The 13,336-nt window shown below is 46.1% G+C and overlaps 1 protein-coding gene across 1 annotated transcript in view; it reads left to right on the forward strand.

Moving 5' to 3' along the window:
* The window catches only part of LOC107117704 (nesprin-2-like), a 77,591-nt gene that overhangs the window by 27,628 nt on the left and 36,627 nt on the right, over positions 1-13,336 (forward strand). The window contains exon 11 of the mRNA XM_015419861.1: positions 561-730. Within this exon, the coding sequence (XP_015275347.1) occupies positions 561-730 (170 nt within the window). The remainder of the gene's footprint in view (positions 1-560; positions 731-13,336) is intronic.

Below are 13,336 nucleotides of genomic sequence, written 5' to 3' on the forward strand. Positions count from 1 at the left end.
TGTTCCTCAGTGGAACTGGCTCCCTCAGGAGGTGGTGGGCTCTCCTTCTCTAGAGGTTTTCAAACCGAGGCTAGATGGCCATCTGACGGCAATGCTGATTATGTGAACTTAGGCAGATCATGAGAGGGAGTTCAGGAAGGGTTGCCTCAGTGCTTAGTTCTTGCGGCCCTTTCTTAACATGCCCAGGGAAATGCTGGTCGCCACTTTGGGGTCAGGAAGCCATTTTTCTCCATGCCAGTTTGGCCGGGGATCCTGGAGGGTTTTTTTTTTGTCATCTTCTGGGCATGGAGCGGGGGTCACTGGGGGTGTGGAGGGGGGAGGTATTTGTGAATTTCCTGCATTGAGCAGGGGGTTGGACTTAGATGATGCTGGAGGTCCCTTCCAACTCTATGATTCTAGTAAAAATATCTGAGGACGAGGAACTTTTGTGGGATTATTTGTAAGGTTTCCCGTACGAAAGCTTATACCTTGAATAAAACTTCGTTGGTCATGAAGGTGCCACTGGACTCAAACTTGGCTGTACAAATGATCTATATATATAATTCCCCCCCCCCCCTCAGGACTGCATGGAGGAAATCAACCAATTCAGTGAAAACAAGCTGGTCTCCCTGAAGCAAGTGGGTGACCAGCTGATCAAGGCCAGCAACAAGAGCCGGGTGGCTGAGATCGATGAGAAACTCAACAAAATCAACGATCACTGGCAGCACCTCTTCGATGTCATCGGAGGACGGTAAGGAAATGGGACAAAGCTGGAATTTGTCATTTGGTAGCCGACTGGAAACGGGACATCCTGCACAGATACACGTAGACGGCAAATGGCAAGATGCTCTTAGGGCTACTGCATTCATTATATTTTTAGGTGTACATCAGGTTCCCAGGCGGTGTAGCGGTTGAGTTTTGGGCTAAGAACTGGGAGACCGCATAGGGTTGCCAGCCTTCAGGGAGTAGCTGGAGATCTTCTGCGGTTACAACTGATCTCTAGGCCGCTCTGAGACTCCTTCGGGAAGTGAAGGGCGAGGTATAAATTCAATCTCTTCTTCTTCTCTACTCCCCAAACCCCGCCCTCCTCAGACTCCACCCTCCCAAATCTCCAGGCATTTCCCAACCTGGAGCTGCCAAACCCAGAGTCCTGGGGTTCAAGTTTCCATTGATCTGTGAACTCAGTGGCTTAACCTAGAGCTCAACACTCTCTTTCAGTATATTTTAAGCTACCCTGAACCACAAGGAAAAACAGGGTAAAAATGTTTTAATAATAAACCTACCCCACAGGATTGTGTGAGGGCAAAATGAATCAGAGAGGAAACGGCCATATATGCTTCTCTGACTTCTTTGGAGGAAAGGTGGGGATTTTAAAATGAATGAACCTTTTTAGTGTATTTGTTTATTGCAAGCATTTGTATCCCACTTTATATCCTTGGACTCAAGACAGCTAACAGTGCAGCAACAAGGTTGTGAGGTCACAGGTTAAAACAGGCGGGACCGGCAAAATGAAAACACTGATTAGAAGCCGTCCAGACTTAAAATTCACATGATAAACATAGAGGAGCAGAACAAACACAGCCAAATCTGCTAGAAGGATTCACCCTCTACCAAATGCTCTCTCTATATAATCATTCTCTGTTGGTGGTGGCATGCTGCTGAACATTCTACACGGCGCCCACAGCCTTTGGCTCCGTGATCTGTCACTCAGAAGCTGTCCCTATCCACTGGCTGCGTTGCCTGAGTCTCACCTCCAACATTCTAAACAGTTTGCTGTTCCTCTCCTCCCCATAGCCAGTCAGAACACAGAGGTTATTTGCATATGTGGCCTCATTGGCCTCTGCCTCGGAGCACAGAGGTCGTTTGCATATGTGGCCTCATTGGCCTTTGCCTCTAACATTCTAAACAGTTTGCTGTTGCTGTTCTGAGGTAAAATGTGTTCTGAGATACCCTTAGTGCCTGTTGGGAGAAACGAGTTGCCAATCTCCAGGTGAGGGCTGAAGATCACTTAGAATTACAACTGCTTTCCAGATGGCAGAGATCAGTTCCCCTGGAGAAAATGGTGGACTCTGTGTTCTTATATCCTGCTGAGATGGCCCCTGTATGACAGCCAATGTGACGCAGCAGTCAGGGATTCAGAGCACAGTAGAGGCTGCAGGTGAGGGGGTGGAAAGCTGAAGAGTGAGTGGGAAATAAAGGTAGGTTGATGATTAGCTGGGAAGGAGATAGGGTTGCTAACTCCAGGAGAGGGTGAGGTTTGAGGAGGGGTGGGACCTCAGACAGGTACAATGCTATAGACTCCACCCTCCAAACCAGCCATTCCCTCATGGGGAACCATTGTTGCCAATCTCCAGGTGGGGGCTGGAGATCACTCAGAATTACAACTGCTCTCCAGGAGAGAGGGGGGAGGAGATGGTAAGCTGAAGTCAGAGGGGCAGATAAAGGTAGGTTGATGGTTGGCTGGGAAGGAGATAGAATTGCCAACTCCAGGTTGGAAAATTCCTGGAGATTTGAGGAGTGGAACCTGGAGAGGGTGGGGTTTGAGGAGGGGTGGGACCTCAGACAGGTACAATGCCATAGACTCCACCCTCCAAACCAGCCATTCCCTCATGAGGAACCATTGTTACCAGTCTCCAGGTGAGGGCTGGAGATCACTCAAAATTACAACTGTTCTTCAGGTAGCAGAGATCAGTTCCTCTGGAGAAAATGGTGGACTCGGTGTCGTACCCTGCTGAGGTCACCACAGCAGATTGACACTGAGTGCCCAGAGCCTCTTTCTAGAGCTCGTTGTATTTATTTCCACAACGAGCCTTATTCCTAGTGAGCTATAAAGCTTGGTGTCATCAGCATATTGGTGACAACAACCCTCTCCAATAATTTTGTCCAGTTATCTTACATAGAGAGTTCAGCGTACTGGGGATAAAAGGGACTCTTCGATTACCCCACATATCAGGTCCCAACCCTCTGACTTTCTTATGGTAAATCTTTGTTTCCTGCCAACCAGGAAGGACCAAAACCAGCAGAAGGCTGTCCCTTTTTATCCTGAACACCGATGACAGTCAATCCACCAAAATATCTTTTTCTTCTGTCATTAGCGACGGTATTACAAAGGCCTCAATGGGTGATATAACATATAAGACCTTACTAAATGAGCAAAATGAACTTAAGCCCTGGGAAACCCTACAAGATATGCAGATAAATCTGTCAATATGGGAAAGAAATCAACTAATCTCGAGATTCACCAAAGACAAAAAACAAGGTTTCTACGTTAACGAAACACAACTAGATAAAATTTGGCTGCGAGAGGCAGACAAACAAATAGGCAAAATATATAATCTACTACTAGAAGAGGAGTTAAAAGATGCATGGGAAAAACCCGCAATGATTAAATGGGAAAAGGACTTGGGCCGTAAGATAAAGAGGGAAGAATGGGAAAAATCCTGGAATTCAATTAAACTAATAAGAGCAACACCGTACAAAGAAAATATACTAAAAATGATATATAGGTGGCATTGGACGCCAGATAGATTACAAAAATGCTATGTAAATGTCTCAGGGAATTGCTGGAGATGCAAGAATAATATCGGGACTTATTTCCACATCTGGTGGAGATGTCAGAATATACAAAGATTTTGGAAATGTACAAAACAATTGATAAAAGACATAACAGAAATCGATTTACCCTTTAGACCAGAAATCTTTTTGTTAAATATTATACCCAACGACATTAAGTATAACGAATCATGTATTATTGTATACTTAAACACAATGGCAAGAATCTGTATTGCTAGAAACTGGAAATCAGACACGATACCAAAAAGGGATGAATTAATAAATAAACTATTTGAGGTAATAGAAATGGATAAACTCAACATGTTTCTGGCTGGTAAACTAGAAGATAAATTTAACCAGAAATGGTATAAGGCCATAAAATGGTACGAGAAAAATATTTAATTTTTAACCCCAGTGTTAACAATGTACTGAAATAAGACCTGTATGTGTGTACTTTATGGAAAAATGAAAATAAACTATTTAAAAAAAAAAAATCCACCAAAATATCATGGTCGGGAGGAGGGGCTGTAACTCAGTGGCAGAGAACCTGCTTGGCATGAAGAAGGTAGCAGGTTCATAAGAACATAAGAGAAGTCAATGTTGGATCAGGCCAATGGCCCATCCAGTCCAACACAGTCACACAGTGGCCAAAAATACCAGGTGCCATCAGGAGGTCCAGCAGTAGGGCCAGGACACTAGAAGCCCTCCCACTGTTGCCCCCCTCCAAGCACCAAGAATACAGCATCCCTTGCCAAGAGTTCCTATCTGTACCTTGTGGCTAATAGCCACTGATGGACCTCTGCTCCAGATGTTTATCCAATTCCCTCTTGAAGGCGTCCATGCTTGTAGCTGCCACCACCTCCTGTGGCAGTGAATTCCATGTGTTAATCACTCTTTGGGTGAAGAAGTACTTCCTTTTATCCATTCTAACCCGACCGCTCAGCAATTTCATGGAGTGCCCACGAGTTCTTGTATTGTGAGAAAGGGAGAAAAGTACTTCTTTCTCTACCTGCTCTATCCCATGCATAATCTTGTTCAGGTTCAGTCTCCAGCTGAAAGGGCCAGGCAGTAGGTGATGTGAAAGACCTGAACCTGAGACCCTGGGGAGCTGCTACCAGTCTGAGCAAACAGTAGTGACCTTGATGGATTGATGGTCTGATTTGGTATGAGGCAGCTTCACGTAACTATGTCAAATGCCACAGATGGGTCTAAGAGTATCATTAGCGATGGACTGGCCTTGCCCGACTGTAAGAGAAGATCGTCAGCCAAGGCCACTAGTGCGTGCTATTCAAGGTATAAATTTGATAGATAAATAAATAAAGCCAGATTGAAGTGGATCTCAAGACCCCATAAACAGAAGATGTTTTGAATGTACACCTAAAAATGAAGGAGGAGGAGGAGGAGACTGGATTTATATCCAACCCTTCACTCGGAGTCTCAGAGCGGTTTACAATCTCCTTCCCTTCCTCTCCCCAGAACAGATACCCTGTGAGGTAAGTGGGGCTGAGAGAGCTTTGAGAGAACTGCTCTTGAGGGAACAGCTCTGAGAGAACTGTGAGTGGCCCAAGGCCACCCAGCTGGTTGCCTGAATGTGACAAATGTACTCTGGTGAGAGAGCCATTAATGGCCACAGCTTCCTCCTGAGCCAGTCTGCATCATGACGGAATGCTTGGTATAAATCCCAGTGATATGGGACATTTGGGGAAACCCTAGTGTTTGTGTATGGTCCAGGCTTGTACATGGTATATATTTGCCTTCCTGTGCTAACATTATTTAGCTATCACTAACATTGTTTAAATACTTAAGTTTGAATCAGGGGTTTTTTCCTGGATCTTTTTTTAATTCAAATTTTCCTGGGAAGCCCACATCACTGAAAAAATGCTTAAATTGTTTTAAGATTAAGAAATTTAAGACTGAAGGACAGAATAATTGTAATAACAAGAAATGGTGATGCTTGCATAAGCTATGTCTCACCCCAGTTTCTCACATGGGGATAATATTTTGGCCTGCCTCACTGGTTTGTTGTGCAGATTATTGGAACAACATGTGCAAAGCGCTTTGAGCATTTGGCTTGCGTGCTATGTGAATGCTAGGTTTTAAGAGTTGTATTACAGCAAATTCCAAAATTTGGTCAATGTGAACTATTACATGTGAATGCTACTGTCCTCAGTGAATTTTGTGAATGCCTGAAAACAGGTCTGTGTTTCCCTACTTCTCTGGCATAAGCAGGTGAATAACGACCCACATGTTTAGGCCACCCACCGGTGTTTTCACGAAATCTGCAGGCATAGTAGAATTCATATGCAAATATCAAACGCTTTACCAGACTTCAGGCATTCAGTTTAGTATAATGTTTGACTGTAGATTTGAGTCTGTCGATGGCAGCTGGTTTCGCCCAGGTTTACACAGAGTTTTAACGTGTTTTGATACCGTCGTATGTAAACATAGACGCAGTACAAACAGCCGGGGCTTGCAGACATTTAACCGGCAGCGAAACCAGTCAGAAAAACTAAGTGGGCCACAGTGGAGCATCCTGGTAAACAGCTTGCTTCTCCTTTAAACCCATAAACAGCCTCAGACAGATGGGCAAATTAGGGAGAGCTGTCCATTTTCGTCCTTGAGACGCTTCTCTTCGTTTGGGCAGACAAGCTCCGCTCTGCCATATGGCACCAGTTGAGCGGGGTCCTTTTGAGCGCTCCCATTGTTGCCTGCACATGCTCGGCTGGCGTTGTTTGCGTAGGCTTTGTCTGTGCCTCTTAGCAGCTGGACTAGGATGTGCGTCCTTCTGGGAAGGGCGCTGGGAACTCAGTGTCACCGGAGAGCAAAATAGCAACAGCAACAGGGGGACATCTGTTTGAGCAGTAATATGTGGGAATGAGATTCTCTGAAGGCTGTTTTGCATAACAGTGATTAAGAAGGAAAGTGTCCGATTTGAAAATGCCCCTGCATAGATGGCCACATTTGGAATACAACGCATGCTTTGGATGTTGAAAAATGCAGGACGCTAGTAGGGTCTGAACAAGCCCAGACTGAGAGGGAAGGAGATCTTGGGGGCCGTAGCAGATAGCTCCATGCAAATGTTGACTCAGGGCGATCCTGCCTCTAGCATTCGCTCCACATTTTCTCAACTGGGCGGGAAAAGTGCAGCTCAAAACCACATTCAAATACCCCGGGGCAATGCCATACTGACAGCAAAGTCACCCCTGAATGGCCATAAAATGGCAATAAATCTATGCAGAAGGTACCATAAAATCTGACAATCAAAGAACTCGAAAGTGGCATGGAGTGTGGAAGCTGTCATAAAACCTGATGGTCAAAGGAAGTGAAAGCAGCATGCGAATGCTCGGTGCATCACCCAGATATATCAGACAAGGAGGCTGGTCAGCCTGACACCTGCCTTGTCTGTTCCGCTACTTAGGAAATGCTCCCTTGCCGGTTGCTATTAATAAATTGTATATAGTTAATAAAGTGGCCCTTGTTTAATCCAAATGGTTGTCCGTCTCGTTATTCCCGCTGTGGGGGCAAGGGAGCTCCCGGCCGCCGCCGAAGGCAATGGCGGCCGGGGGCTGGTTTGCCGCCGCGAGGAAGGCGGGACGGGTCGGAGTCCCAGCACAGCGAGCTGGGACCGTGCTCGCCCGCCCGCCTGCCCTGTTAAGCTAGTGTAGGCCGAGGCTGGTTGCCCAATTGGGGGCCAGGTAGGAATTTTTCACTATCACCTAAGATTGGCAATGGGGGCGGAATTTCTCTTCCAATGTGGGTTTGGTAAGACAAGGGAGGGGAAAGCCAACGCGGAATCAGCCTCAGTGTGCAGCAAAAGGCCAAACTCCGTGATGCGGATGATTAGGAAAGGGACTGAAAATAAAACGGCCAGTGCTGTAATGCCCTTGTATAAAGCTATGGTGTGGCCTCATTTGGAATATTGTGTGCAGTTCTGGTTGCCACAAGTCAAAAAGGATACTGTAGAGCTGGGAAGAGTGCATAAGAGGGCAATGAAGATAGGCTAAAACTACATGAAACTGCCTTATACTGAATCAGACCCTCGGTCCGTCAAAGTCAGTATTGTCTACTCCGGCTGGCAGCAGCTCTCCAGGGTCTTAGGTGGAGGTCTTCCCCATCACATCCTACCTGGTCCTTTGAACTGGAGAGGCCGGGGATTGAACTTGGGACCTTCTGCCTGCCAAACAGATTCTCTACCACTGAGCCACCGCCCCTCCCTACTGACTAGGACTTTTCGGTCTAGAAAAAAGACAATTAAGGAGTGACATGAAATAAGTTTATAAAATTATGCGTGGGGTAGCGAAAGAGCATACAGGGAGTCTCTGTATTGCTCTGTGCAGATCTCTTGGCAATGTGGTAGAGGTCTCGAACTACTGCCTGACTGCTGTGGTTAAACGGCTAAGACAGAATAATTTGAAACTGCGTCCTGATGGGACGGAAGTAACGCTAGTTGGGAAAGCTGAGGCCTTGAAGGATACTGTGCTTCCCACCTTCGATGGAGTTCAGCTGACCCTTGGTGATTTGGTTAAGGGGCTTAGGGGTTATCCCGGTGGATCCAGCATTACTGCGGGAGAAGCAAGTTAATGCAGCAGCAGCAAAAAATGCTTTCTTCCAGCTTCATCAAGCCATCTTGATCTGTACCATGGTAACATCAAGACTAGACTACTGTTCTGCCCTTGAAGTTAACTTGGAGAATTCAGTTGGTACAAAATGCTGCAATTCAGTTATTACCAGGGGCTTGAAGGAGCGTGTATATTACACACATTCTCCAATTAATCCTCTGGTTGTACATCAGCTACTGAGTTTGATTCAGTACTTTGAATTGAACCGAGAAGCTGATGAGCAGCCAGTGGAGTGACTGGAAAATAGCTTATCACATTTAAAGCCCTGCGTGGCTCTGAACCCTCATATCTGCAGGCAGGCCTCTCCTCCTGTGTTCTGCCACAGCCTCTCCTAGGGATGGGCACAACCCAGGAAAATGGAGGTTCGTCTCAGTTCATGGTTCGTGAGGCTGCTCAAACCATCACGAGTTTTCTCGTTCACTGAACCAGTTCATTTCATGTGATTCATGAAACTGCCCCCCGGATCTGTGTGCGGCATGGAGGTTTCTACCAGGCTGGGGTGGGGGGAGCAAAAGGTATTACTGAAATGGCTTGCATCTATTTCAGCCTAACAGCTGACAGGTGCACCAGCCCCACTGTTAGGCTGAAATAGATGCAAGCCATTTCAGCAATCCCTCTCACTCCCCCCCCCCGCTTCCCACCATGAGCCCCACAAACCTCTGAAAAACACTTGGGAGGGTAGAGTGTTGTGGATAGGGATGGGCAAGAACCCCTCAGTTTGCAAACCGCAACCCAGTGATTTTTGTCATGAATTTAGGTTCATGGCGAGGTCCGTGCCTATCCCTAGCCACTCCTTGTCATCTATCCAGGGCTTCTGCAGCTGCCATCCTGCAGACAGCCGGTACCAACAACCACCTGTACACAGCCTTCTCTGTTGTGGCTCCCACACTTCTGTCATTCTGCAAGCTAGGTAAAATACTGTTGTCCGGGAGAGTTTTTCTATAAAAGTAATAGGCTATACCGTAACAGAATAGTTCAGGAAGGCGGTTTATGAAGGGAAAGGCACTGTGGACTACACCGCTGTATAGGACATATTATCAGTTTGCTGCATGTATTGCTGCATGTATTGCCCTTGCTCTTGCTTCAATTTTTTCTACTGATGTAATGCCGCTTTTCTTCATTATATCCACACTACACTCTGTAACATGCCCAATACACTATGCTCATTTAGAGATCGGTAATCTTAGTCCTAGTTCATTCCTCATTAGATGTCTCCTCATTAATTGTATCAACCTATGCGTGTAAAGTCCCATCAAGCTGAAGCTGACTTATGCCGACCCCATAGGGTTTTCAAGGCAAGAGACATTCATAGGTGGTTTCCTCTCCTTCTCTCCCCCTTGTGGCCCCTATTCAGGAACACTACGTGGCTCAGTTGTGCAGTTGTGTAGCGGCTGTCAGGCCCAGTTGCGCAGTGGGGAGCCCTCAAGGGCTTGTGGGAGGCAGCTCACTTTCCCCCATATCCCCATTCCCACACTATTTCTTCTTCCCTTCCTTCTGGTAATCTGCATATTCTCACCTTTTCCTGGTAACTTCATTTGAAAGCAGCTCCCCCCCCTTTCTCAATGTTGTCTTCACAACAGCTCTGTGAGGTAGGTTAGGCTGAGAGTTTTTAACAGGCCAAAAGTCACCCAGTGACCTTCCACAACAGAGTGAGGATTCGAACCTGGGTCTCCCAGATTCTAGTCTGAACTTCTAACCACTAAACTACACTGGCTTGGGGGGGGGGGCGCAGGTGCTGTTGAACAGTAGTAAACCGTCAGAGCCAGTCTGGTGTAGTGGTTAGGAGCACGGACTCTAATCTGAGAGGCAAGAATATAAAAATGCGCCCCCTACACATTCAGTTGTTATTTTGGTGAGAAGGCAAACACGTAAACTACAAGAGTAATAATAGCACGACGTTTATTTTAGTCACAATATACTTTTTCTGCAACCCTCAGCTTTGTGGGCCCACCTGCCTTGCCCTTGTTACAGCTCTGCCTAGCAACAGCCACTGAGAGCTGCTGTTTCTTAAAGTTACAGGCCCTCCTTTTATCATTTTGGGGGGTTTCAACCCCCCCAATGTGTTTCCTTGTTTATTTAAATTTCAGATTTTTCTGCAAATCTGGGGCTTTTCTCAGTTTCGTGGAAAGATGACCATGGCTCCAGCCTCTGGGTTTAAGTATCCGCAAATAGGGCCAGTGCTGAGAATTAGATATTGATATCTGAACTGACAAAGAACCACTGATCTGCCCCAGTTCTCTCCCATACCTTGGGCTGAGAACTGTGTGATTTGATTACGCCACACGTGTTTCTATCATTTTTCTAACCTCTTTTTAAATTTATTTTATTTCTTTGATTTATATCCCACCCTCCCCATGAGCGGGCTCAGAGCAGCTTTAACATTCTCAGCGAAGGGGTTCCTTCATCATCCAACTTTCTGAAGACCACCCCCTCCTTTTGCCTCTGTTTTCTTTTTTCCCCATTCTGTTAAAATTAAGGCTTCACTGGGTTCCAAGCACTGAGAGAAACAAGACTTATGATTCTGATAGGTCAAAACTGGAGGGGAAGGGAGAAAGGTAGCTTTTTCTCATCAGAAATGCAATTCCAGGGGGAGGGTGGGCTGTGAGTATGTGTGTGTATGTAGGCACGCTCTGACTCCCTGCCTTGGGACATAGAGGAGGAGGAGGAAGGGAAAGGTCTGCAGGCTTTTCCTCCCTCCTTTCTATGGAAGATGCTAAGGCAGTGATATTAAACAGGGTGTCCTTGGAGGAGGGGTTTCCTCTTCCCCGCGTGCTTCTGCTCACCCAGCCGCCGTCCCCGCCGCTTTCGGATTTGATAAGCCGAGGAATGGTTTTTCCTTATAAACAGTAAGTGCCTTTTTGACCGTCAACAATGGAAGCACGCCGTGCCCTCGGAGTCCGTCTGTGTGCATGCAGCCGCGTGGGGGGGGGGATGGGGCCTTCGTCCCGTGTGCCTGTGCGGTGGGTTCATTTACCTTTGACAAGCTGGGGAGAGTGGGGGGTGGAATTGCAGGCCGTGAGCGTGGAGGATAAATAGCATTCACGGGCTACCTCCCTTATTGCAAGTAACCATTTCCTCCCCGTGCCACTGTCGGAAGAGATCAGTGGCCGCTCTAAATGAATGATACGGCTTTCCTCTGTTGCGTTAGATTGGGGGGGGTGGCAATTAATGCTGTTGTAGAATCCATCGCCACAAAGGATGGAGCAGCACAGCATCTTGTAGGAGCACATTCTCGCACCTAGCCTTTCATGACAACAATAATGAGGCCCAGACACAAGGTTTGAACCTGACGTTTTGTGTTCATTTGTCTCTTCTGAATCTTTTTTGTGATTGTCTGCCTCAGAAGGCTGGCAGGTCTAAAAGGCAGGTTGTTTGTTTTTAAGATCACCCAGGCCGTTTTCAGGAGCAAATAAACGTATTTTCAAGCGGTCTCTTTGGCAGATATAAATACTGTATTCACTTCAGCTGAGATGATGCTTGTGCTGAAATATAAACGCCTATTCCTTTTCATTATCGTCCCATTGAAGTAAAAGCATACATTTTCTATGATGGTGTTTACACTTAACCACGGTTGTTGTTTTTTAAACAGCAGAAAAGCATGCGGTAGCCTTTTCACACATAATAGTTTGCTGTCATTCCCCATGCACCTGATCATTCAATGCAAGGAGGTGGGGCGATCGTGGTGAATTTTTGTTCAGGGGGCCTACGAGATTCCTTGTTAGTCAATCGGAGGCAATGCGTTGTTAAATACAAGTAGTATTGATGTAATGACCTTTAAAAGCATTTAAAATATTGGTACCTTTAAAAGGGCTGCAAGTTCCAGAACGCTGGCACTAAATTCTAATTTTAATTAAGTTTAACAATAAACGCCTGTCTTTCGTCCTGCTGCCTTTCCATTAATTTTTATTTCTGGCTGAATAGCTGGGCTAAAATACTGTCTGCACCATTTTCCTTATCCTTCATGCATGTACATATGACACTTTATGCTAAATCATACTCTTGGTCCATCAAGGTCAGTATTGTCTGCCCAGACTGGCAGCAGCTCTCCAGGGTCTCAGGCGGAGGTCTTTCACATCACCTGCTGCCTGATCCTTTTAACTGGAGATGCCGGGGATTGAACCTGGGAGGCCCTGCATGCCAAGCAGATGCTCTACCTCTGAGCCACAACCCCCTTCCCATTTACAGAGGACAGGATCTAGAGGTTTCTGCTGGATTGGGCACACAGCCATATGCTACCATGGTATTGTTCCCCATATATCTACTTCTTCTTCTCCCATTGTGTCAGAGAGCACTTAAAAGATGAACCTGTAAGGACAAAGTGACACAAACCTGCCTTACGCAGAGCCAAATGATTGGTCCATCTAGTTCAGCGATGTCTAATCTGATTGGCAAGCGCTCTCCAAGGTGCTAGGTAGACAAAGGGCTGTCCCTGCAACTATTACCTGAGACCCATTAACTAATGACCTTCTGCATAAACAAAATGTATGTTCAACCTTGGAGGAAAAGTACAGTTGTACATCTATCACTTCTATGCTTCATGCCCAAAATGCTGCATCAAAGAAACCCAAGCTGTGCATCAGGGATAATATCTGTACAAGTATGCATGGTTTACAAACTTTCTTGTAACAGAAAGTTTTTAGTGGCGTAGACACAAACATATGTAAAGGGAGGGAAAACTTAAGTGGTTTGAAACAAGTGCACCATTTAAAAAAAAAAAAAAAGGAAGCCAAAATGCTCAATAATAGTATTCACAGAGTGTACCTACCCTGCCACAAATTCCCTTAGTCTTTATGGTGCTACTGGACTCTTGCTCTTTTCTACTTCTACCCATCTTGGAAGTGAGCAGTGACTAACGAAAGCTCCTCCCCTGCCACAAATTTTGTTAGTCTTTAAGGTGTTACTGGACCCTTGCTCTTTTCCGCTGCTACAGACAGACTGAAATGGCTACCCATCTTGGTGCATGTAGGTTCTCCTCATGAATCTAATAGTAGCTGGGGAAGGGGGTCTGTTTGCATGGGAAATTGTGCAGGAGGATAAGGGGGTTTCGTTTACCAAAAAAACAACCCTTCAGCCATTACCACAACCCTGGTCCGGAACATGGGCCCCTACAGATACATTTAATCCTCTTAAAACCTATGGGAAATCCTGATCACATTATCTCCTTGGTCATATCTTGTTTTGACCCT

Source organism: Gekko japonicus, unplaced genomic scaffold (assembly GCF_001447785.1).
Source record: "Gekko japonicus isolate JY-2015 unplaced genomic scaffold, Gekko_japonicus_V1.1 scaffold2958, whole genome shotgun sequence".
Lineage (NCBI taxonomy): Eukaryota > Metazoa > Chordata > Lepidosauria > Squamata > Gekkonidae > Gekko > Gekko japonicus.